The sequence below is a fragment of the Pyricularia pennisetigena genome (genome assembly GCF_004337985.1).
Source record: "Pyricularia pennisetigena strain Br36 chromosome Unknown Pyricularia_pennisetigena_Br36_Scf_13, whole genome shotgun sequence".
NCBI classification, from domain to species: domain Eukaryota; kingdom Fungi; phylum Ascomycota; class Sordariomycetes; order Magnaporthales; family Pyriculariaceae; genus Pyricularia; species Pyricularia pennisetigena.
The window spans coordinates 311187-338256 of NW_021940925.1; the positions used below are offsets into that span (position 1 = coordinate 311187).

The window sequence follows — 27070 nt, forward strand, 5'->3', positions numbered from 1 at the left end:
TAAATTATAATAATAGACTAAGAGTTACATCAAGTTTCGTTTAATTTAGAAACCACCAGGTTAATCTTTTAAAATGCGGAAAATTCCAGATTATTAATAATTAGAAAAGCTTCCCTGGCTGATACTTTGAGTTTTTCCCGAGAAACGCAATGTTGTAGTATAATTTGATATAGAACGGGCTTTACCCGTACATCTACTAACACTTCTGCGCGAATTAATATCGGTTAATATATGGTTTTTCCCAGCGTAATAATTAAAAATAAAATTTAAATTATCCATATCATTAATGTATTGTATTTGGCGAATGGATAAAGTTTTTTCAATTAATTAGTATTAATAACATGGTTGCTAACAGGGGCTTGGGCATTAGCCTAGGTGCGGCTTAATCCTAGGTCGTGCCATAAAGGCCTGTAACCACGGGGTTTAATTGCACTAATGAAACTAATTTTGGGATTAATAACTTGAATTCATTCGTGGGGGAGATTTTGCTTTATCTCCCTAATATATCTTCCGACATTAAAGTCGGGGTCCGCACGCCAGAAAGCGTTCCGATGCCGCAATTAATTTTCCGAAAAATGATTTTATATGGGTTTTTGAAAAAACACCTTTACCGCTTAGTCTCAGGGCTCATCCCTGAAGCCCAGAGCTCCACAATTGAGCGTGGCTCAATTGCGGCTTTGCAATGTACCTGTGGGTCCATCCAAAAAACGCTCTGGTTCAGGTTTGAGGACAACTTGTCGATTTTCGCCGTTTATGGCGGTATTTTTGGCATTTTTGCGACCGACATTCCTTTATTATTCCATAACCACGCACAATATTAAAAAAAGAAAATATCGTTAGAAATAGCGTTTAGTACCGCTATTAGCAGCGAATTGTTTTATTTTATTATCTGTTATAACGGCCGAATTGGATACCACCTGCCCTTAATCCGTTCATAGCGGTACTGGTTTTTCGATTTCTTTTTTCAATTTTCGATTTTTTTAATATTATTTTTAATTTTTAACAAAATTTTATAGTTTTTGCACGTGGAGGGTCGTATATATATAATATATACCGCTATAATCAGATTTGGTGCAGATAATGTATTATATAAGCAGTTAAATAAACGAATAGGCAATATATATATTTTTTTATATATAATCTACAATCGAAACTCGCTTATATTTCTACCAATTTTGACTATAGTGAAGCCAAAGTCTCAGCGATTGGATTGCGTCTGTAGAGAAACGTCCACAAAGAGCCAAATCCACAGCACTGGCCCTTAAAGCTTTTTTATATTAAAAAATACTTATTGTATATTTTATAAATCTTTTCGCTTTATTTAATTAATTTTTTATTATTTCTGTTTTGCGACCAAGTTTTACGGTTTTTGCACGTGGGGTATGACTCATGCTTACATAATATAATAGTGCTATCTGGTACACAAATTTAGTTATATAAACCGTTAAATAAGCGGATAGGTAAGGTGTGTATAATTTTATACATAATTTACAATCGAAACCTTTTCACACTTTTACCAATTTTTATAATAATGAAGCCAGAATTTCAGGGATTGTATTGAATATATAAGCAAGCGTCAGCGTAGAATCTAATTCACAATGCGCATTTAATTTTCTTTTTAATATAAAAAATGTTAAATTTGTGCCATTTTTCCATTTTTTGTTTTTTGAATTAAATAAAATTGCCAAAAAGAAGGTTAAGTAGTATTTTAATAAAGACTCGGAAAAGAATGGTTAAATCAGAAGTTTCCCTAATCTTACTTTTATTTGCGAAAATTATTCAGCTTTTTAATAAATTGATAATTTATATAGAAATCCTAATAAAAGGTCGGTTTTAAACGACAACTGCATGCACTTTGTATTTCTAAGTCCGCTAAATAATTAATACTATTATTTGAGTTTAAGTCAATATTATACTGTATGATTTAAAATAATAATTAAATATAATAAAAAATTACAAATCTTATTTAATATTTCAATATCTTTCCAAATACATTGCATAAAAAAACGCGGTTTTCAGCAAAAGGATTCCCAAAATCCAATTAGTTTATCGCAAATCAATTCACACTTTTACGACTTTTGTTTAATTTTATATTCGAATATTTAATTGTACACCGTGGTTACACCATTTGTTTTACTATTATAATGCGTATATAGTATATATACCCGCAATAAACGGCGAAATGCGACAAATTATTGCTGGTAATACTGGCGTACCGCCATAAATGGCGAAATACGACAAAATGTCCTCAGACTAGAACGAGCGCGATCTTTTCGGCCAATGTAATTGGTCGAAACACCATGTGGTTAAAAGGTATATGGAGCGTTCGGTCCCTACTGCGAAGCAGGGGGCTCTAGTTTAAGCACTGAGACTATTTACCGCTATATAGACGATCTTTGGGTTCGCACGTATTGGCTAATTCAGTGAGATTTTCAACCTGACATAGGGTAGTCAATTCGTCATTATAGGGTGGGTGTTAAACCCGGTACAGGGTATTTAACCCCATTCGCTAACCATTAAATGGCAATTCCTACGATATAAAATTTAACGGAAAATCCGACACCCCGACAGCCCCACTTTGGCACTATATACTGTGGTTTATATATAACTAAAAGTGGACTCAATCCATGCTATATCACGCATATAACTGACACGTCCATTGTAATTTTATAACTCGATTCGTATTCTTTCTTAGTGGAACATTTCAATGGTTAAAGTTTTAAATCATGTGCTCGGTTTTAATAGCAAATTTTAGAAATTCTTTTCAAAATTTACTATTATACGCTTTAGTGACCTACCTTTTGTATCAATATATGCAGCTTTTCCGTATTATGGTGGCCAAGCCTTTTATATTATTTTTGGAGCTTTTACTTAATAAAAAAGGTTATCGTTTGCGTAGGATTCATCCCAAAAAATAAATAATTTTATCTGTTATTATTGGTATTTTTATACCAGTTTTCCGCACGTTAGCGTTATCCAGGCTAATAAAATGAAATTCAAAGTCTTTAATATCGTATAAATAGAGAAGAAATGCGATTTGTGCATCCAAAATATAATAAATAACCGTTCCCAATACGTTTTCCATCTTTATAATTCGAAAGGTTACTATGATTTCGCCTAACCCGAATCGCATTTCTATGAATCCTGGTATCCAACTAATTTGTGCGCGCAGATTTCTTTCCAAACATACTAATACCCGGCACTTTCCGGCTGCGGATGTACGTGCAGCTCCTAGACCCCATAATCTTTTTTGGCAAATTATGCTATATTAATTATATAATGAAATTTGGTTTATTTGTTATATTCAGTTTATAATATATATATTTTCTCCTGTTGCGTAATAAATATACGTTCAATTCTGCAAAAATTGTGCGAAATGGTATTTATTATTTTCGTTTTCGTTTTCGTCGTAAACCCTATATTTATCGTCGTACGCTTACGGTTTATTTACCTCCCAATTTATTCAAAACTGGTTTCAAGTTTTTCCATATTATTCCTAATATTCTGTATGTTCCATGGTGTTTTAAAGGTGCGTTCTCATTCCTTTTTAGTCTATTTCCACGTGTTACGATCAAGGTATCTGGTAACCTGTTCTTAGGGTAAAATATAGTGGGTTAAAGCAATTAAGCGCTGGTTTGGATAGCCTGGGGTTAATCGGGGGTTATTGATGATTGGGGTGAAACTATAATCGTTTTGAAGTAAATATTAATGTCAATTAACATTTAATTGTTGTGAAGCAATTTTAAAATCGAATTTATTTACGTAGTATTAAACATATTTTATATATGTTGTATTCCGGGTATAGTGTGCTTGATAAATTCTATAACTAATATATTATCTGTCCGGCTATACTTGGTATGCAATATATCAATTATATTCATTTTTGGCAGTTACGGAAAAATACGTAATCCATTTTTTTATATAATCTTTTATCCAATTGGTCGGTGGTTTTTTTATACAGATATTATTTGGGAAGGATATAACCCCACCTGGCCTTATCAGCACCGACCCAATTATTTAACGGTAATATCAAATCTCCGTTTTTTGGCTAAATCCCTTCGGCTTTAAATAGTTTATATTCCCCTCATTTCCATTTGTTTATTTTATTTCTTTTTAATCATTCTTCGGCGTTATACTTAATCGTATAGCTGAGTTTCGCGGTTGTTCGTCCACCGTTCGTTGCGACGATTTGCGTTTTGTGCTTTTTTTTCGGCGGTCGAAATGTTTCTTTATATTGCTTACAAACTGTAAAAATTGTAAAATGCGCTATATTATTTCCAGATCTTTTTCGTTATATTAAATTTATTCGTTTTAATCGTTCGCGGTACGACGTAATGGGCATTTTTCGAAAACAGCTGCATAAAATCGCGGTTTAATATTCGAAATTGCAATCCGAATTGGAAACGGCGGAGAAAAAGGTTTTCCATTTACGAAAATGAAAAAGAAACGTGGTGTAAAAAAAGAATAAAAACGGTTCGTCGTAATATTAATACTTTAAAAGATTGAATCGGATAAAATGCGAAAAAATAAAGCCGGCAAAACGGCGCCGGTCGGCCGAAACTTTTCCCGAAATATCCCTCAAATTGTTTTTTCCGGGTTCTTATTTCGCTTGGGATTTTTTCGCAATAGGTTTTTTAGATCCGTTTTTATTGGACGAAATAAATGTTTTTGCGCGATCTCTTTTAAATAAATTATCATTTTAATCGTTTTTATTGTCGTGGTTAGTATTTATCATTTCTTGAACAAGTTCGTCCGGTAATATATTTTCAAACTTTAATCGGTCCCTAGTTTTGGGAATAGTCAATGGCGTTTTTTTAAATCGTTTTTCTTTGGTTAATTCGTTCGCAAATTCAATGCCTGGTAACATTGGCGGAAGAGCTTTTAGTAATTCTGTAGGTAAAAAAAAAGATCTTTAAATATTGGTTTCGTATCCATAATTTTCCTATTTAATAAAGTACTTTGTTTTGCCGTAGTTGCGTTTGTAATTTAGTATTTGTTTGACTTTATACGTTTTCCTTACGTTAATTTCGACTGCTTTTTATTTATTAGTGCCGTATAAAATTAAATCCAACAAAAATACGTAGAATAATGGGTGGACCTGTTAAGTTCTTAATAATAATAATCTGTGATTGGTTTTGCTGGTTTGTCTATTAATTTTAAAAAGTCCCATTTTTCAGAATCGAATTTATTATTCAATCGTTATTTTTATTATTGCTTCCAATAAAACAAACGCTATTTTCTTTTGTGAAAAAGAGTCTTTTTATCCGTGAACATAGCTAGCGAAGGGCTAATTACATTAGCTACACTGTATCTCCCTATAATAGCCAGCACAGGCTCATTTGATCAGTCACCCTGCATTGAATAAATAAATACAAAACAAATAACAAGTATACGCGTTTATACACAGAAAGCCTTCTATATCACGTCTTTGTTCATAGTTTTAACAATAAAACAGATACGTTATATACAATCCAGCTTAAGGGTATAATGCACGTACCATAATCTATATTATATATACGTTGTTAAAATGCATGAGTTTGGATCCCGTTGAGGTCGTAGATTTTCTGGGCATATATAAACACAATAAACCCCTAGTCTCAATGGGCCGTTAGGCTCAATAGGCTGGCAGGTTAGTTATATAAATAAGGCCACCTAACCTGACCGCGCATTCTGGCAATCCGGATCGAAGATCCGCACCCACGGATTCGAATCCGTAATTCACAATCTAACCTCAAATTGAAAACCTTTATTAATTGAACGATTTAAAGAATCAATTGTGCAGCAATAATATATCATCTTTATCACCCGCTGGCAAACGGTTATCTGCCATTTTAACGTTCCATTTACCTTATACCTAATCAACTTTTCCCCGCGTTTAAAATGAGACTTATCCTATCCAGTAACCTCCTTACAAGTTATAAACCCGCATTGGCTCACACTAACGAAATCGATACGAATACCATCAGCAAGCATCTGTTTAGATTCCAGGTATTCAAGGGTCATTAATCCTTTTATAACCAATTCCCGTACGTAATAAAATTTTAATAACGCATAATTAGTACTTTGATGATGTATTAGGTTATATGGGTTAGCTATAAAACCTGTATTATTTCCAAATACTGCATCAAAACCTTTTATAGGTAGTTTAACTCTTAAAGATAGGTTTTTAAGCCATTTTGCTTCACGCAGGGTTACCACGAAGGCATCGGTTTCGGCTTTTGGAATATTCAAAGCTATAATATTAACCTTTTTGCACTTCCACGTTATAGGGCCCCTAAATAAGGTATACAAATATCCGTAAATGGGTTTTGAATTTTCCCTAACCCAGGCAAAATCGCTTTTATTAAGACCCAATAATTTAAAGCCTTTAGAGCCCCCTACTAAAAAGTCAGTTGCTAATTTAGCTTTTAATACTTTGTTCCCTTAATAAATAAATAAGCATTTAATACCCGTTTAATAACGTGATAGGTTTTTAACTGCTATTAAGTCGATTATAATAGCTTTTGTTAAAAAACTTGAAAGCCACTGAACCGCAAAACCGATATCCGGGCGCTTTAATAGTTTAACATAAATTAAAGTACCGATAATGCGTGGAAATTTTCAATGTTCAACGTATTTACGGGCTTATTCCAACTATATTATAATATCCCCAGTTATGAAAGAGTAAATATAAACATGTAATTAATGAATCCGAACGTTGCTAATATTTGCTTTATAAATTGATTTTAATGGAGCTAAGTTAGCCGCTTAGGCCTACCGCTTACAATTTAAACGCGTTAAAAACAGGCTGTAGGGCTCTTGTTTTCCAAGGCGTAGACATTATTAAGACGGGTTTTCAAATCCTAAATATATTGCAACTTAGGACCTATTAGCTGGTAATCGTTTACAAAAATAACGATAAAATGTTTGGATTTAAGGTTACAAAAAATAGCGGGATTACAGATTAGCGGTTTAAAACCTTTTTTGAAAAATGGGGTATTTAGTTTATTTTGCTATATTTTTAGGTCCTATTTCAAACCGTATACCGCTTTTTCCAACTATATAACCCGCATATTTTTCGGATTATAACCCATTTCCACTAAGACTTAAGCGGTAATAGGGTTACAAAACTTAACCTATTCGTTAAAACCGTTTGGAGTGTGCAAATAAATACGAACGCCGGTAAAGTAACTATGTAAAAACACACCGATAAAATCAATTTATTTTATTTCACAATTTTGTACACTAACTATAACTGATAATATACGCCAGGTATGTGGTATATTAGTGTTAGCAAAAGCTTCAATACAATTCAAGCCTTCGACCATTTAAAAACCCATAATAATAAGCCTAGTTTGGTATTTTCTAGGCCTATTATTTTACCCTTTCTAAATCTGAATACCGGCCGGGTAAAAACGAGTTTACGACTTACAGGCGTTTTAATTTTAATGATGAAACGGAACGTTTTTAGATCAAGAATTCAATCGAATTCAAACGTCGAAACAGCTTATTACTTAGCATCTTAAAGTTTTTTTAACGTTTGTTAGTCGCTTTTTGGTTCGCCGTACTGAGCGAATAATTTTGTTATTTCTTTTTAACTTGAAAATAAAAATCATGCACGTAATTTATATCCGTAAAATCTGGGTTTTCGAACTGCGAATCTAAATCCATATTTTGTATTTGAAGTGTTGAAAACACCGGAATTTCCGCTATTGTAGGTATTGGATTAGGTACCGCTACCGTTAAAGGTTTTGGGGGGCGAACGGTAGTTTATATAGGTTGGGCAGGTATTGTATTCCCAGGGTTCAAATGCCCTGTGGCGGGTGATACTTACCCTATAACGGGCTATAACTGCCCTGTATTTTCAAGGTCTATAAACCCTGTGACAGGTGAAAAATACCCTATTTTTTCAAAGCATTTCAAGGGATAATTATCCGCTGGAACGCTGTTAATTTCATTTTCCGGTTTAAAGTTAGGATCTCCTTTTAATTTTATATTTTCCTTTTGAAAGATTTGTAGCGTGTCCCCTAACACAGCCAGGTTATTAGTGGTTACACCCTGTAAGACGATTCCGGTGAAGGTTTTATATATGGCCTGTTCAGCGAGTGTATAAATTAACGTTTAAGACTTCGATAAATGGGTAAAAGTTTGACCGTTTCGGTGCGGGGAGCCAATTTATTAAATTTCTAGCCTTTCCAGCGGTATAATAGCTTGATATACAGTATTAATAGCCCCAAAATGCTTTAAATTGGATTTATGCGCTAATTCAGGTTAGAATGTGGGATAGAATTCCTCGTAAAATGTTAACGTTGGGCTCCACATCTCCGACCCCCCTAAAGTCCGGCCCCTAAAAATATCTACTCAGCCACGTCAACCCTTTGTTTTATTTTATAAATATCTAGACGAATTTTTCACTTTAGAACTTGCATTTTGAAGATTCTTGCTCCAAACTTTCCAATGAAACAGTACACTGAAAATCAGCTTCTTGCTGCCATTTCTGACATAAGAAATGGCAAATCAGTTCACAAAACCTCGCAAAAATGGGGTATTCCTCGGAGTACCCTTCACGATCGTTTAAAGGGGGCCCAGTCAATTCAACAAGCGAAAAGATTTTGTCAAAGGCTTTCACAGGAGCAGGAGACCTATTTGGCAGATTGGGTACTTGCGCAGGCCGCGTTAGGCCTTCCGCCAACGCATCAAGAACTACGCTATTTTGCGGAACGAATTCTTCAGGCCGCCGGAGAAAGAAAAAGCCTTGGGAAACATTGGGTTAGCCGTTTTATAGCCCGATATCCAATTTTGAAAACCCAAAGGCCCCGGCGAATAGAAAATGCCCGGGTTAATGGGGCTACAACCGAGGTAATTAAATCTTGGTGGTCCTATTTGAAAAATCCCGTTATCGATACTATAAAACCGGCCAACCGTTGGAATATGGACGAAACAGGTATAATGGAAGGCAAAGGATCTAATGGCCTGGTGTTAGGGCGTAATAAAATCCGGCCATTACAGCGAAAAGAGCCTGGAACGCGGGGTTGGACGAGCATAATCGAATGTGTATCAGCTACGGGGGCTGTTATACCTCCCCTCGTTATATTTAAGGGGAAAAACGTACAGCAACAATGGTTTCCAGCTGATTTAAGTCCTTTCGATACCTGGCAATTTCATGCAACAGAAAACGGGTGGACAAATAATGAAACAGGTATCGAATGGTTAAAAAAGGTGTTTATTCCAAATACCCAACCTTTAACTCCTGAAAAGCGTTTATTAGTTCTCGACGGCCACGGATCACACGTCAGCGACGAGTTTATGCTTGTTTGCCTCCAAAATAATATTCAGCTTTTATATTTACCTCCTCATTCGTCGCACGTTCTTCAACCGTTGGATTTATCGGTTTTTGGGCCGTTAAAGGAAGCTTATCGACGTCACCTGGGATTTGTAAACCAGTTTTGCTGTTCAACGGTTGTTGGGAAACGAAACTTTCTACTTTGCTATCGAAAAGCCAGATCAAAAGCATTTATAGCAAAAACCATTCAATCTGGTTGGCGTACGACGGGGTTATGGCCGGTGAACTTGGCAAAACCACTTTTAAACCCGTTTTTATTAGAAAATAGCAACGCCAACGTCGAAAAAGGTAGAAATAACGGCTTCCAAAGGGATAAAACACCGGAAAGCCCAACCCAAAAAATTAACGACCAATCTTTACTTATTTGGAAAACCCCTAAAACGACCCGAGATATTCGACTTCAACTACAGGAAATTTCCCGGTCCGAAAAAAGTAACGCCACTTCACGGCTTTTGTTTGCAAAAGTCCAAAAAAGCTTCGAAACCAAGGATATCTTATTGGCTGAAGCTCAGCAAAAAATCAGTTTGTTAAAAGCAAAATTGGAGGCGGTACGGCCGGTCAAAAGGAAAAGGGTAATTCCGGATCCCAACGAGCTTTTGGTCAGCAAAAAAAACGTTTATGAAGCACAGGAAAATAATAGGGACTGTTTAGAGGATTTGAACGATGGAGAAGAGGTTAGCGAACCGGGAGAGCCTGACAATGATTGTATTATTGTGCGTTGATAGGTTTACATTTAAATCGGTTTATAAAAGGGGTATTTCGTCGTTACATTTTTCAAGGGGGCCGGACTTTAGGGGGGTCGGAGATGTGGAGCCCAACGTTATACTTTCAACTGTTGCGATGAATCGGATGATAAAAATACCAACAGCGTAAGAAAGACTCCTGTTTAACCATTTCAGTTTTCATCCATTTGATGAAAAAGACACTGCAACCAGTGGCGGGTATTTGGTGGGTGTAAAAACCTGACTGCACTTTTGAAAGTAGGTTTGTGTTACAGGTTGGTCCATTTAGCCAGTCCGGAGCCAAAATTGTGGGAATGTTAACGTGCTAACCCATGTGGTGAATGTGTTGGACAGTGAACGGGGGCGACCACCTTGCGATTGTCGGGGGAACTTATATTTCCTACAACTTAGAACCTTTACTCCGTATTTTAGCACACAAGTTATTCCTTTTGGAAATATTATCATAATCACCGTTCGTGCGACACATTATTACAATAAACATTTAAACGTTTGTTTACCGAGATACTGTTGTCGATTTCAGTTATATGAGACCAGCGCCGTTACCTATACTTTAAGCGCAGTTTGCATTAGAGTTAAATATATAAAATAAATGACGAAAAGTCGAACGGCCGTTCGCGTTCTGTTAGCAGTGCGGACGGGCGTGTTATGCGCCAATAACCCCCGTTTGCGTTTGTTTAACAACGCGGACGGGCGTGTGCATATTTGTTTGGTTTTGGTTACAATAAAAACGGGCAACCGAACGGCCGTCCGCGTTTGTTTAGCATGGCGGTCGGGCGCACGCGTAAGAACATTTCCTCCGAGGTCGCGACAAAATCCTTTTGATTTTTATTTACCGTATAACGCGTGTATGTAAATTACAGCTGTTAATATACAAATGGGTTTAACCTTGAAATTAACATCTGCGTTATGAGTAATTTCTAATATTTTTTTAATATAACCTACATATCACGACAGGTTTACGCGCCGTAAACAACGAGGCTTGAAAATAAAAAAGACTGCAGACACGAAAGAATTAAAATTGAAGCTTTTTTAAAATAATTAAAATTATGAGATTAGAAATTTCAAAAAAAGAAAAGTGCCGTGTTAACGGCATATCCGATTTAAAACGAATTCCAAAATGATCTCAATTAATTTCACTACCTAGGAAACGTGTATGAGCCACTGGACTGCGGTTTAAACCTTACGTAAAACGCGCTTATATTTCAAATTAATTTAACAATTACAATCAAACACGCGATTATTTTGAAGAAATGTAATTGAATAAATTCTTAGCTTTTATGAGTATTTTGAGCGATTTTAATTAAGTGAAATTATATGTGGAAAATATGTTAAATATAAACCAACATGAGCTTTGATAAAATAATATAACCGCCGGAAAAATATAAAGTTTGTTTTCTATTAAAAGCCCGATGTAGATTAACGTTGGGCTCCACATCTCCGACCCCCCTAAAGTCCGGCCCCCTTGAAAAATGTAACGACGAAATACCCCTTTTATAAACCGATTTAAATGTAAACCTATCAACGCACAATAATACAATCATTGTCAGGCTCTCCCGGTTCGCTAACCTCTTCTCCATCGTTCAAATCCTCTAAACAGTCCCTATTATTTTCCTGTGCTTCATAAACGTTTTTTTTGCTGACCAAAAGCTCGTTGGGATCCGGAATTACCCTTTTCCTTTTGACCGGCCGTACCGCCTCCAATTTTGCTTTTAACAAACTGATTTTTTGCTGAGCTTCAGCCAATAAGATATCCTTGGTTTCGAAGCTTTTTTGGACTTTTGCAAACAAAAGCCGTGAAGTGGCGTTACTTTTTTCGGACCGGGAAATTTCCTGTAGTTGAAGTCGAATATCTCGGGTCGTTTTAGGGGTTTTCCAAATAAGTAAAGATTGGTCGTTAATTTTTTGGTTTGGGCTTTCCGGTGTTTTATCCCTTTGGAAGCCGTTATTTCTACCTTTTTCGACGTTGGCGTTGCTATTTTCTAATAAAAACGGGTTTAAAAGTGGTTTTGCCAAGTTCACCGGCCATAACCCCGTCGTACGCCAACCAGATTGAATGGTTTTTGCTATAAATGCTTTTGATCTGGCTTTTCGATAGCAAAGTAGAAAGTTTCGTTTCCCAACAACCGTTGAACAGCAAAACTGGTTTACAAATCCCAGGTGACGTCGATAAGCTTCCTTTAACGGCCCAAAAACCGATAAATCCAACGGTTGAAGAACGTGCGACGAATGAGGAGGTAAATATAAAAGCTGAATATTATTTTGGAGGCAAACAAGCATAAACTCGTCGCTGACGTGTGATCCGTGGCCGTCGAGAACTAATAAACGCTTTTCAGGAGTTAAAGGTTGGGTATTTGGAATAAACACCTTTTTTAACCATTCGATACCTGTTTCATTATTTGTCCACCCGTTTTCTGTTGCATGAAATTGCCAGGTATCGAAAGGACTTAAATCAGCTGGAAACCATTGTTGCTGTACGTTTTTCCCCTTAAATATAACGAGGGGAGGTATAACAGCCCCCGTAGCTGATACACATTCGATTATGCTCGTCCAACCCCGCGTTCCAGGCTCTTTTCGCTGTAATGGCCGGATTTTATTACGCCCTAACACCAGGCCATTAGATCCTTTGCCTTCCATTATACCTGTTTCGTCCATATTCCAACGGTTGGCCGGTTTTATAGTATCGATAACGGGATTTTTCAAATAGGACCACCAAGATTTAATTACCTCGGTTGTAGCCCCATTAACCCGGGCATTTTCTATTCGCCGGGGCCTTTGGGTTTTCAAAATTGGATATCGGGCTATAAAACGGCTAACCCAATGTTTCCCAAGGCTTTTTCTTTCTCCGGCGGCCTGAAGAATTCGTTCCGCAAAATAGCGTAGTTCTTGATGCGTTGGCGGAAGGCCTAACGCGGCCTGCGCAAGTACCCAATCTGCCAAATAGGTCTCCTGCTCCTGTGAAAGCCTTTGACAAAATCTTTTCGCTTGTTGAATTGACTGGGCCCCCTTTAAACGATCGTGAAGGGTACTCCGAGGAATACCCCATTTTTGCGAGGTTTTGTGAACTGATTTGCCATTTCTTATGTCAGAAATGGCAGCAAGAAGCTGATTTTCAGTGTACTGTTTCATTGGAAAGTTTGGAGCAAGAATCTTCAAAATGCAAGTTCTAAAGTGAAAAATTCGTCTAGATATTTATAAAATAAAACAAAGGGTTGACGTGGCTGAGTAGATATTTTTAGGGGCCGGACTTTAGGGGGGTCGGAGATGTGGAGCCCAACGTTAAAGCTAAATACACGTTAAGTACCATTTAGCCGTCGATTATTAAAGTAATACTTGTAGCTGTTTTATGAACAGCCGGTATTTAACAAAAGTAATCTTCTTGTATGTTACTACAAATGAAACCTATAATTTATACCATAACGCTTTTGCTGAGTTTTGATGTTATTGTTTAATAGTTACTGCAGCTTTTACATTACAAAGTCAAACCAGTATTGGTATGTATTATTACCTGCTCTTATCAAATCGAGTTTTTACGGGCTTCTAATCAGGGTAACATTTGTAATGTAAAAAGGAAAATGCGTTTTTAAGTATTTATTTACTTGAACATAGTATATTCGAGTTAAAACCAGTGAAAGCCATATACTGGTAATCTATAAAGAGTTATCGCTTTTGAATAGAATAATGTTCAAACAGTATAAACGGCTTTTAACCTTTTACGACGTTCTAATATAATTACTGGCCTTTATAAAACCGGAGTGGGGAAGCTGGAAATATTCAAAGCATTAAGTTCAAATTAAGTAATAAATTTGAAGTAAAATATTACTTATCTAATAGTCTACAAGTATAATTCAAATTAAAAATACTATTGTTATTATAACATTAAAACTTTTTCAAAAATTCAAAATGTAAGTGAATAGTATATTAAAACATTTTAGAAAAAGCACCGAAAAGCTTGGCAAATTGCAGAGAGAAAACATTAAGGGAAAGATGTTAAGTTGTTCAAATCGCGAATTATACTTTTAAAAATCGACCATTTTACGAAAATATTCAAGCTTTCTAATTTATATTTCAAAAACACGTAAGCCAATTAGCCAAAGCTCCTATGAAACTGTTTGCATCTTAGATTAAATTATATGGTTAGTAAAACTTAGATTTGGTAACAATATTATAACTACACCTACTTTTGAAGTTTACATTTATTTTTTTTAACCTTTCAACTAACAACCTTCTTATAAGATAGTCAATCTTTTCCTGTAGCTACCTACGGGAGATAACGTATAATTATATATATATATATATATACATATATTATTTTGGTGGAAATTCACAAATTAAACAAGCAAGCATTTATATATAAGCGTTAAATCCCCTGCCAAAAAAGTAAGCTTCTAGCCCCCCGCCCAACCTCCCGTTAGTTCCGTTGAACGGGTTTATATATAAAATATACTTTTCCTTAAAATCACCGGGTTATTGTTCTACTTTCTTTTTATTTTTGGATTGCTTTTTATCTAGCTTGCCACAGCTTAACATAGCACCTCGTATTATTATGTTACGTTGCGTAACTTTAAATATATGGCGTATCTCAAGGCTTTTATGTAATAACAATAAGTATCAAGTTCCTTGAAATAATTGAACACAAGTACTGTCCCGACGAAGTTTCCGTTTTGGAATATATATTACCGCCCTTTCACATAATGCTCGCAACACGTCGTACAAGCATTCTCAGTTTGTTTCCGAATGGTATATTCACACTATATCTCAGCACCGTTACGTAAAAACTGGTACAAATACCTTGAGGTTTTGCGTTTACCTCGCGATTGGCAGTTTAATTGTGCGTACGCCCGTCCGCGTTGTTAAACAAACGCGAATAGGGGTTAATAATATCTAATGCGCCCGTCCGCAATATTGAAAAAACTCGAACGGCCATTCGTTAGTCCGTTTGCATTCTAAGCAAAACCCAGTTGTTTTATAGATACGCCCGTTTGCGTTATTAAACAAAGCTTAACGGGGGTTTTAAGCGTGAAATGCGCCCGTTCGCGATGCTAAAACAACGCGAATGGCCGTCCGGTTGCCCGTTTTTATTTCAGCAAAAGTCCAGCTATTAGATGCGTACGCCCGTCTGCTTTGCTAAGCGAAGGCGAACGGGGGTTGGTGGCTGTGGGACGGGTTGGTCGCCTGTCCCCATTTTAGCTAACCGCAGTTGCCTGACGCTGTAAAAACGTGGGCAAACCGAACCTGGCGAAGGACTCTCCGATCTTGCGTTCGGGCCTGCCGTTGATTATACGCGTGGGCCTATTCAGGATCTTCTCGTCCACGGGCTCCATCAGCATATTCATAACGGTCCACTGGTTTACAATCCAGTCGTTTTCAGCATCAAAATATACGACTTCGGGATAGCATTTACCCTTTTGTAGCTTTTCGTTTACGCGTGCCTTGCCAGATCCGATTTTGATCGCAAACAAATCTAAATTCGGGAGCATCAAATAAATAGTGGCGACGGTTGTACCTTCGGGTCCCATTTCAGAGTAAGGCCTAGCGACGTCCAGCTTGTTGTGGCGGGTCTCGTTTACGATTATTATTGGTAATTTCGTTGCGCATGCCGGGGGGATCTTATCCAAATCCTCGCGGGTCCATTTGGGCTTATTCGCGTTTGAGCCTATGTTCTTGCTACCGACTATGTAAGTGCCCATCCACTGCTTTGAGGCGTTCGCTTTTTTTTTTGCGCAGAGATCTTCGGTGCGGCGCCCCGTTGCTGGGGCTTCTGGAGAAGGGAATCCCTGACTTCCACCTAATCAAATGCGTTACCGCTCAGGGGTACGGAAGCGGATCTGGCCGTCTTCGCCGCGTTCTTCTCCTTTAGCTCCTGGAACTTGCTCTTTACGACCGGCCTCGAGGGGCTGCTGGTCTTCGTGGGGGTCTTGGGCTTGGCAGGCGAATCCTTGGGCTTGGGTCCAACCGCTGGAGGTGCCGGAAGAGGAGAGGCGCTGTCTCCTGTTCACCAGTCTTCTCGTCATCCCGACTGTCGTCCTCATCCTCGCTTTTATCGTAATCCGACTCCTCAATTCCTCCGTCCTCCCCGTTGTCTTTTTCAGCAGCGTCCTCGTTTATAATGTTCGAATCCCTTATCGCAGCCTCGATCGACTGGATTCTGGCGTTTTCGTCGTCGAGGATCCCCATTTCCTTCGTGACATTCGTTATCGTGTTCGTCGTGGTTGTCGGTTTGTAGCCTTGTTCGATATGTATTGGGTGTCTTTGTCGGTTATCGGTCGCTATACGTGTCGTATTGTCGATTTAGCTGTGGCTGCTACATTGTTATACGCCAATCGGATTTTTTGTGCGATTTTTCGTACTAGCAGTAGTTGATGGGCTAAAATACGTACACGAACCTCCCCGTATTTTATACGCTTACCGGATCATCGGTGAACTTGATTCCCTTCTTGGTGAAGAGCAATTTCGACATTTCGAGCTGCACCTTCGCATCGGAATCCGGTCCCGAGTAGCACTTCTCGTCTGTTGCATCCGTTTTTTTGTACAGATCGAGGTCAGCCCTTGGGTCCGCGAGCACCGGTGTGATAGTGATCTCGCAGCGATTATCCCTGACAGCCGGACTGCACATCCCAATTCTCATGGTACCGTTTTTGTCCTGCAGATGGCTCAGACGGAGCGGACGATGCGACACACGATTGCATGGTCGTATTCGTTGTTCTGTCGCTTTCTAGCACACATTCCGTTTTCGATATGCGCTCCATGTCGCGATCCCGTCACTGAGGCCGGGCGCGGAATAGCAACCTTTGCACGCGCTCGTCCGGAATATCGGTAGAGTTCTCGAGTTCGACGAAGGCGTCTTAAGTGACTGTGGGATCCACCCTGGAAAGGATATCCTCACGAACCTCGTCGCACAGAACGGTCCACTTGGCGTACATATCAGAATTCCGGTGAGGATGCTTTAGGCCGATGAGTATGGTTTCCAGGCACTCGATTTCGACGTTGTGGCAGGCGGTGGTATGGATGTCGCCACATTTGTGGCACATTGCGCAAAAGTGGAACAGGAAGATGCACATGATGTAGAGTTCGACGGAACTTTCGGTTCTCGCATAGCGTGCGTGTCCATCTCGGAGCCTGGTTTTGGTAGTGCGACGCGACCAAATCGGCGAGCGCACTGGTATTTGGCCAATGCTGGGATGCACTAGCTCTTGACGAACCCCTCGTTGTTCACGACAGCGTACGTGGTGAGCATCTTCTTGTCTTTTTCGTTCAGCTTGGAGAAGCACGCCTCGTGCATGTAGAGTTTCCTCTCGTACATCTCCAGGCCCGAACCGGGGTGCGACATTTGCAATATCAGCGGCGCTGCGTATCTGGAACCAAAGGTTTTCCTAGGTTTTTCATACTAATCAATATTTGAATTGATAAATTTATCATAAATACCGTACGTGGCATTGCTATACACCGGGAATATAAATCGATTTTTTTTTTTCATTTACTACCAATCCTATTATATAATTGGTATTACAGTGGGTGACCCAGAAGTGGACATGCCCCTGAAGTGGACACCCTCCCGAAGAACGGCCATGAAAACAACGAACATGCAATTGATCGTTTTTCCGCAGTAAATCGCAATAAAACCTATATTTATTAATTCGCAAAAAGCTCCTTTACATTATAATCCAACAATAAAACCGTAAATCCCTAATCCTAATCCTAATTTCGGTATTATTACCGGATTTTGGCTTTTATAGCCGCCCTTTTTTAATCCAAACCCCGTAAACCGTTTCCTATATACCGGTTTATTTATAAAAAAAAAATTTGGGTTTCGCTGCGCACGCGTTTTTTAAATACAGGTTTAAAAATTTTAATTTTTTCGTTTAACCGTTTATTTTCGGAAATAAACTTCGCGATGTAAACAATTTAATAATCCATAATTTTGGATACCTTTTATACAAAATTAAACAAAATTCTTTTGCATTCGCCCAACCGGTTTATTATTTGCATAACCTGTTTTTTAATTTTTTGGGAGGTTTTTAGGGTCCCGAAAATAGCGTTAATTATATTTTAATCCGAATTACGGTTAAAAATCGTTATTTAAATGATTTTTAAATTAGAATTTACCATTTAATCCGGATTTAATGTTTAAAAGGGTATTACCGGCTAAATCCCGATTTTGCGGAAACCGGGAATTACGTTGCGAACCGATAAACCGGTTATAAAAGCGTTTCATTAAACGGTAAAAAACCGTCTTCGTTATTTAGGCGCAATAATATTGAACGACGTAAAAGTTTTTATATATTACAGGTAATAAGTTTTAATAAAATTAAGAACAAAAATATTTAGCGGTTAAATAAAATGTAAATTGTAAATTGGTAAATATTTGAGGAAAACCCTATTTTTAAACGTTTTAAATATAAATTTAACTAAATAATACGTTAAATTTTAATTTAATATTAATAACCGTTATTTTATATTAATATTTGGTTTCGTTTTAGGTAAAAAAACCTGTTTTAACCATCTAAAAGCGATTTTGAAATTAAATTAGCCCGTGGGAATCGGATCGTACGCCCAATTTTTAATATTAGGTGGAAACTATTGCCCGTTTGGATTACGGTTAGGGTAAATTCTTTTCCTTTTATAATTACCGTTTCTATAATCGACGCCCAAATAATATTTAACGTATATATAATTTCAATTTAATTCCGGCGTTTTACGAAAAATAAACCGTATATTTTTCCGGCCGTTATATCGTTTTATTAGAAACCGTATTCGTTTATATTTACGATATACTTGGGTTTAATTCCGAATTCGGTAATTATTCGTTGGTGTTAATTATAAAACGCCCGGATCGATTCGGCCGTAATTTTCTTAATTCGCGCATTTTCCAAAGAAATCCCGGATTTGGTTTTAATATTTTTATTACGGCGTAAAAAGCCGGTTAATTAACGTTTACCGAAAACGTTTACGCGTTTTTTCGGCGGTATTAAAAAAAAGCAAAATTTTTAATTATTTGGTGCGTAGGCGCCCTTCCAGCGAGTTTTTCGATTTCGATCGAACGGTTCACGAATTTTTCCTGTTTGTTAAAAAATAATTAATACGGTTTATAGGTTTATTTTCGATCGAAAACGGCGTTAAGGCGACGTATAAAGGTGGTTTTTGGTACGGGTTATTGCGCGGCCGTTTTATTTTTCGAAATGCCTAATTTTACGGTTTTAACCGTTTGGGTAAGCCTATATTCCAAATTTTTCGGTATTACGGCTTTTTTCGGTTTTAAAAACGCGTTATTTGCGGTACGTTGTCGCGTTAAAGTAGGTGGGTTATGTTAAGGATGCTAGAAATTGCTAACAAAACAGGTGTCCACTTCAGGTGCATGTCCACTTGTGGGTCACCGACTGTAGTATCAACTTTTGCAATTGATATTATTTTACTCAGCTTAAATAATTATGATTTCTAAGTTTTTGTAATATTATTCATCGTTGGTTATTTAATCGATTATTAAATGTAACTATAAATTGAATATATTTGAAAACAATTCCGGATTTACTCATATTAAAACGTTCAAAAATTGTACACAAAGGTCCAATAGGGCTTTCCCATAGTACTATATATACGGGTTACATGTTGTGTTCATATTAAATATGGGGTTTAACGTAGTCTCAGGGCTTATCCCTGAAGCCCAGAGCTCCACAATTGATCCATTTCGTGGCTCAATTGCGGCTTTGCAATATACCTGTGGGTCCATCCAAAGAACACTCTGGTTTAGTCTCAGTGCTCAGACTAGACCCCCCTGCTCCGCAGTGGGGACCGAGCGCTCCATATACCTTTCAGCCACATGGTTTTGAGACCAATTACATTGGCCGAAAAGATTGCGCTCGTTCTAGTTTGAGGACATTTTGTCGCATTTCGCCGTTTATGGCGGTACCACCAACGATAATTTGTCGCATTTCGCCGTTTATAACGGTATTTTTAATAATATATTTAATATTACGATATCGCTTATAATTATTTTCTTAATATAAGGATAATTTGTGGTATTCTGCCGTTTGTAGCGGGTAAATGCAATATATTCGCATTATAATGGCAAAAGAAAATAGTGTACCCATAGTATGCAATTAAATATTCGTATAAAAAAATAAATAAAAATTATAAAAATATATAATAATTTGCGTTAAGTTTATTGGAGTTTGCTGAGTATTTCAATGCCGGCCGCGTTTTTATAGCTACTGTATTTGAAAAAATATTAAAATATTAAATAAAATCTGTAATTTTTCATTATATTTGATTTTTATTTTAAATAATGGTATATAATAGTAACTTTAATGAAATTTACAATTTTTAAAGCTTAGTAAACCTAACACTGCAAAGTGCATGCAATTATCGATTAAAATAAAAGTTTTATTAATATTTTTATATAAATTAATAATTTGTTAAAAAATTAAATAATTTACGCAAATATTAGTAGAATGAAAATATTTTTGACTGATACATTCTTTTATAAGTTTGTTAATAAATTTTAAATAAGTTTTTTTCTATGAATTTTATTTAATTAAATAAAGCAAAAAATATAAAAATAATACAAATCTAGCATTTTTTATTATAAAAAAATAAAAAGGGCCGGTATTGTAAATTGGGTTTTACGTTAACGTTTATTTATATATAATCCACTTTTACAAATTTCAATTTTACTAATGTTAAAATTGGTAAAAATATAAAAATATTTCGATTGCAAAATATATATAAAATTGGATATATTTTACCTATCCGCATATTTAACGGTTAAAATAATTAGATAAACGTACAAAAGTGCAGTATTATATTAAATATATATATGCCACCCCCCACGTGCAAAAACCACAAAATTTGGCTGCATAACAAAAATGATATAAAATTAATTAAATAAAGCAAAGAAATTTATAAAATTTACATTTAGCATTTTCTTTTATTAAACACTTTTCGAAACCGATATTATAGGCAGGATTGGATTTGGACGTTTATTTATATACGTAATCGGACTTTTGAAGTTTTGGTTTTATTATCGTTAAAATTGGTAAAAATATAAACGAGTTTCGATTGTAAATTATATACAAAAAAGTATATACTTTGTCTATCCGCCTATTTAACTGCTTATATAATCCAGTATATGCACCAAAATTTAATATAACGATATATAAACATATACGACCTTCCACGTGCAAAAATTATAAAATTTGGTCAAAAATTAAAAATAATATTAAAAGAAATCGAAAATCGAAAAAAAAATCGAAAAAACAGTACCGCCATGAACGGATTAAGGGCAAGTGGTATCGAATTCGGCCATTATAGCAAATAATAAAATAAATCGAATTGCTGCTAATAGCGGTATTAAACGCTATTTTCAACGATAATTTATTTTTTCAATATTAAGCGTGGTTGTGGAATAATAAAGGAGTTTCGGTCGCAAAAAGGCCAAAAATACCGCTATAAACGGCGAAAATCGACAAATTGTCCTCAGACCTGAACCAGAGCGTTCTTTGGATGGACCCACAGGTACATTGCAAAACCGCAATTGAACCACGAAGTGGAGCGAAGTGGATCAATTGTGGAGCTCTGGGTTTCAGGGATGAGCCCTGAGACTAACTCTGGTTTAGGTCTGAGGACAATTTGTCGATTTTCGCCGGTCATGGCGGTATTTTTGGCCTTTTTTCGACCGACACTCCTTTATTATTCCACGATTACGCAAAATATTGAAAAAAGAAAATATCGTTGAAAATAGCGTTTAATACCGCTATTAGCAGCGATTTAATTCATTTTTTTACTTTTTATAATGGCCGAATTCGATACCACCTGCCTTTAATCCGTTTATGGCGGTATTGTTTTTTCGATTTTTTTTTCGATTTTCGATTTCTTTTAATATTATGTTTAATTTTTGACCGAATTTTATAATTTTTGCACGTGGAGGGTCGGATATATGTATATATTGTTTAAATTAATTTTGGTGCATATACTATATTATATAAGCAGTTAAATAAGCGGATAGGCAAAGTATATACTTTTTTATATATACTTTACAATCGAAACTCGTTTATATATTTACTAATTTTAACGATAATGAAACCAAAACTTCAAAGATTTGATTACGCATATAAACAAACGTCCAAGTCCAATCCTGCCTATAATATCGGTTTCGAAAATTGTTTAATAAAAAAAAATGCTAAATGTGTATTTTATAAATTTTTTTGCTTTATTTAATTATTTTTATATTATTTTTGTTTTGCAGCCAAATCTGGTGGTTTTTGCACGTGGGGGGTGGCATATATATATTTAATATAATATTACACTTTTGTACGTTTATCCAATTATTTTAGCGGTTAAATATGCGGATAAGTAAAATGTATCCAATTTTATATATATTTTGCAATCGAAATGTTTTTATATTTTTACCAATTTTAACATTAATAAAACCAAAGTTTGTAGAAGTGGAGTGTGTATATAAATAAATGTCAACGTGAAACCTAATTTACAATACCGGCCCTTTTTATTTTTTTATGATAAAAAATGCTAGATTTGTGTTATTTTTATATTTTTGCTTTATTTAATTGAATAAAATTTATAAAGGAATGTATTAATTAAAAATATTTTTATTTTACCAATATTTGCGTAAATTATTCAATTTTTTAACAAATTGTTAATTTATATAAGAATATTAATAAAACTTTTGTTTCAATCGATAATTGCATGCACTTTGCAGTATTAGGTCTACTAAGGTATAAAAACTGTAAACTAAATTAAAATAATTATTGCATACCATTATTTAAAACAAGAATTAAATATAATAAAAAATTACAGATTTTATTTAATATTTTAATATTTTTTCAAATACAGTAGCTATAAAAACGCGGCCGGCATTGAAATACTCAGCAAACTCCAATAAACTTAACGCAAATTATTATATATTTTTATAATTTTTATTTATTTTTTTATACGAATATTTAATTGCATACTATGGGTACACTATTTTGTTTTGCTATTATAATGCAAATATATTATATATACCCGCTATAAACGGTAGAATACTACAAATTATCTTTATATTAATAAAATAATTATCAACGATATCGCAATATTAGGTATATTATTAATAATACCGTTATAAACGGCGAAATGCGACAAAATGTCCTCAGACTAGAACGAGCGCGATTTTTTCGGCCAATGTAATTGGTCGAAAAACCATGTGGCTGAAAGGTACATGGAGCGTTCGGTCCCCACTGCGGAGCAGGGGGGTCTAGTCTGAGCACTGAGACTAGGTTTAACGACGGATTGCGAATGCGACGAGACTTAGCTGCACTTTGGTACTGTTGCCCTACTCTCGGACAGTTTAACGTCGGGTACCCCCTTCCCCCCATGGTCAACTCCAGCAGAGACGCCATGCGTATGTACTGTACATCAACTCGGTGGACTCACACCCCTATAGCCGCAGACGTTGTTAATCCTTGCAAGGTGTTTTCGTCAATTTTGTATCCTGGCTGGGCGCACTGATATCCACGATAGAATATCTTCGGTCATGTTGTTCTCGCCCAACAAACGCAACGGAATTCATCTTTGCTGGAGATATCACTAAACAAGATTTGATTGGACATTCCCGGGATTTTACTAAATTGTGCTGCCGCTCACAGGTTTACAGATCTCCAATCGGCCCTGGAGCCGACCGTATTCCATCGCATGCTGGTTTAGTTAATCGTGCTCCATACGTCGGTGTTGACTAATAGGTGTGGCAGCCGAATCCGAGTGTTCCAGGGCATGGGAATCTGGAGGAGCGTGGTCAAGCGAAACTCCATGTCAAACCCCGCTATCATAGCTCGGCTCAAAGGAGAACGACCGGTGCGGCAAACTTAACATTAGGAAAAGCAGCAGCGTCGCGAGTCGTAAAGACGGCGAAACCAAGGATCTGTCACGCCTGAGGTTTGAAGTTTACCTAGAAGGAGTTAGCGACGGTATGTCATCTAATCAGCTACACGCCATGAATGACTTGTTGCAGTCCTCCAGTACCTTCGCTTTGGCCCAGGCCCATTAGGGTTTGAGGATGCGTCACGTTGTGGAGGAGAGAACGGGAAAGCCTACCGCGTTTTTCTTTTTTTCTTTTTTTGTTTTCTTTTTACCAAAGCGCCGTTGCAAGAGAAATCTGTTGCCGTTTTTATCGAAAAGCTTTACTTTGGAACACCAGCCTAGTACAGCTATACCCCGAGGGATAATAGAAGATCATGACCAACCAAGTACGCCGAGCATTGCCAATACGACTACCCGCACTCAGCTACTGCGGTAGACCCATTTAAATTCCAGCTACCTCGAGGACAAGAAAGGCCAAGTCTAGGGGGTATTGACACGCTGAAACAAATATACGAGGGCCAAGTTAGGTTACTCTTCTGCGCTCGGAGGCTCATAAGATTGACAGTGTTTGTTTTCCTTGCCCGCGTCACGGCAGCAGAAGTCCTCCTCTTATTACAAGGACCATCTCTCTTCCGTCCAACATATTTTAATTAGCGAATGGCTATGGGGTGTAGCTGAGGCCGCAGCTGCATGGCCTTCTTTATGTTTACGTACAAGTATAACGACAGTACTGCTATAGAGCTGACTGGGCAGCTACCGGACTCGCTACCTTGGATAGGTCCGCCTCGTTGGTCTCGGCGTGCCTCTTCTCGTTTTGGGCTTCGTAATATTCCATAATTAGCCTGAAATTTATAACTTATGTAACAAAGCGCTGCTACCCTTAGCCCTTGAACGGATTTTGTTTGAAAACTAGGAATATGTTTCCCAAAATTTCTTTCGGCGGGCACGAGCGGCTTTTTTCACAAGCATATGCCGCCTGCCAAAATCCTGATTTGATATTTTTCGGTTTCCCGTTCATTCCCTCTTAACTGTCTTTGTGTACCACTATTAGGGACCATCCACGTGATGCATCAAGTCGTACACACAAGATATTCCGCCGTTTTTGCCAATATATAAATTTGAAATTTGCGTACAAAATTTTCATGGTTAACCAGCTCAACCTTGAATACCGGTTCTATCTCCAAACATCATCTGATGCACGAATATTCATGGTTGGGACAACAGTTTAGTCTCGGACCGTCTTTGTCCATCGAACCAAGCATCCATCGTAAGCTTTGCAACTTTTCCTGTTATAATTTGACTTTGATTAACCAAATGTGATTAGCAATTAGAACACCGTCTACACAAGGCTCCAATTTCTGTCTACGTGAACCTGGCCGGTATGTTTTTCATACCAAGTGACAGCAAGAGGACATGTCTGATAAGCAAAACGATAGGTCTGACGACAATGCAACATATCTTCATTCATAGTGATATGTCGCCATTACGACAGCAAACGTCCAACATTATCAGGACTGTATCCGATTTCAGGGCATAGCAGACAGCCGCAATCAAGACAGCCACAAGGCACTAAACAAGCAACACAATTTGGCAACAAGTTTTCAAAAGTCGCAAAATGCCCGACGCTAATGCAACAGCTACATATAATTCTTTTTTTTCCCTTTCCCTCTTTTCTCTTTTTCGTATTTTTTTTCTTTTTCTCTTTAAACGTGGCGCCCACGATAGTTACAAATTCGAATCCTTCAGGGAGTGGCCATACCTGGGATTTAAACTTGATAACTATTGTTTGGAGCCCCTGTACTTTCTTTCGCGTTTCTCCCCAAGTGTGTATTTGTTTATATGTTATTTTTGTGGCGGCGCAACTTCCTCGCACACAGGGTCGGCACCCTGAAGGCAGACAAAAAACGCCACATCCAAGTTTTGTACTTGAAGAGGGACAGCCAACCCTTGGAGGAGCCAAAAATGGGCAGTTTCGTAAGTTTTGGACTTGCGGACAGGGGAAAGTCTACCCTGGGAAAACCATTGACTCTCCCGAGCAGCAAGCTCGAAGGGGCGAGCGAGGACGCCCGGTGGACAAGATAATTCGGGGCGGCAGATGCTCAGGCCAGCATTAAATGGTTGACAAATGACACTGGCATTTGAGGCGGGTATTCGCATACAAATTTTGCCTTGTCCACTTCCCATGCATATCCACTTGGTTATGGGTCCGCCCGCTCTAGGAGAGATGGCGCCCAATGGCGCAAATGCAAAAAAAATTGCGGATCCGCCCGCAACTTCGTGTCTCATAGACACATTCTTACATAAGCGGGTCACGTAAATTAAGAGTATTATCCGACTGTTTGAACCTACAAACCGTGCATTTGGCTGCAGCTCCCTGAAACATTTCCAATAAATCCAAATACCACGTTATCCAGTAAGCTGAACGAATAAGGGGTAAATTTTTATTATAAATCGTGGTGTAAGTGTTAGGAATAGCTTCTAAATCCGTGCCGTAGAGACCACGGGATATTAGACATATCCAAAAAAAAAAAAAAAAAGCCATAGAATCAGTGAGACAGCACCAAGCAGTGACAAGCGGGGCGGGACTGACACTACATTATACGTCCTGTGTAACATATGTATCTTAATGACGTACTTTTACAAAAAGGAAACAGAGAACGAGAGAGTGTCTTAAAAACATAATCGACCCGCTCGAACCTGATACGGAAAAAAAAACCATAACACTCACCGTAGTAGCTCAGAACGCGTCTTAAGTTTGAACTAAAAGTGCCACTCGTGACGCTAACACCCCAGCACCCACCCTCTCCGACTTTGGAGCTACACTTTCGTATTGGTATGGGCATTGGGTAGTCAAAGCCGCGCTACATGGTTGCATAATATACCGTGTTAACTGCATATCCTCGCGAGCTGGGTTTTTGGTAAATCCTGAGGCCAAAAACCCCTCCTGTTTGGACGCCAAGGCGTGGAGGTCGCTTATAAATTCGCTAGTTGTTGGGCTTAAATGACAAAATCTAATACAGCCCTTCGCCTCACTAAACCATCGGCTGCCAACTACAAGGCAGCTGCAGATATAATGTGTTCAAAATACATTTCACAATTTCCAATATGCACCAATAGATGTATAAGGGTGCTACCGAGCTCTGTACGAGACCATTCGCTC

At 37.3% G+C, this 27070-nt stretch overlaps 2 protein-coding genes across 2 annotated transcripts; both read right to left on the reverse strand.

The window, feature by feature from the left end:
- Positions 1 to 15248: 15248 nt before the first annotated feature.
- On the reverse strand, positions 15249 to 16690 carry PpBr36_11087 (uncharacterized protein; the record flags this gene model as incomplete). Its single annotated transcript, XM_029898191.1, has 4 exons — positions 15249 to 15772; positions 15868 to 16020; positions 16062 to 16242; positions 16472 to 16690. 4 exons carry the CDS (start codon positions 16688 to 16690, stop codon positions 15249 to 15251), a joined length of 1077 nt encoding a protein of 358 aa, XP_029743493.1.
- Positions 16691 to 16907: 217 nt separating this feature from the next.
- On the reverse strand, positions 16908 to 17392 carry PpBr36_11088 (uncharacterized protein; the record flags this gene model as incomplete). Its single annotated transcript, XM_029898192.1, has 2 exons — positions 16908 to 17181; positions 17265 to 17392. The coding sequence occupies 2 exons, from the start codon at positions 17390 to 17392 to the stop codon at positions 16908 to 16910; spliced, it is 402 nt and encodes a 133-aa protein (XP_029743449.1).
- Between the last annotated feature and the right edge of the window lie 9678 nt (positions 17393 to 27070).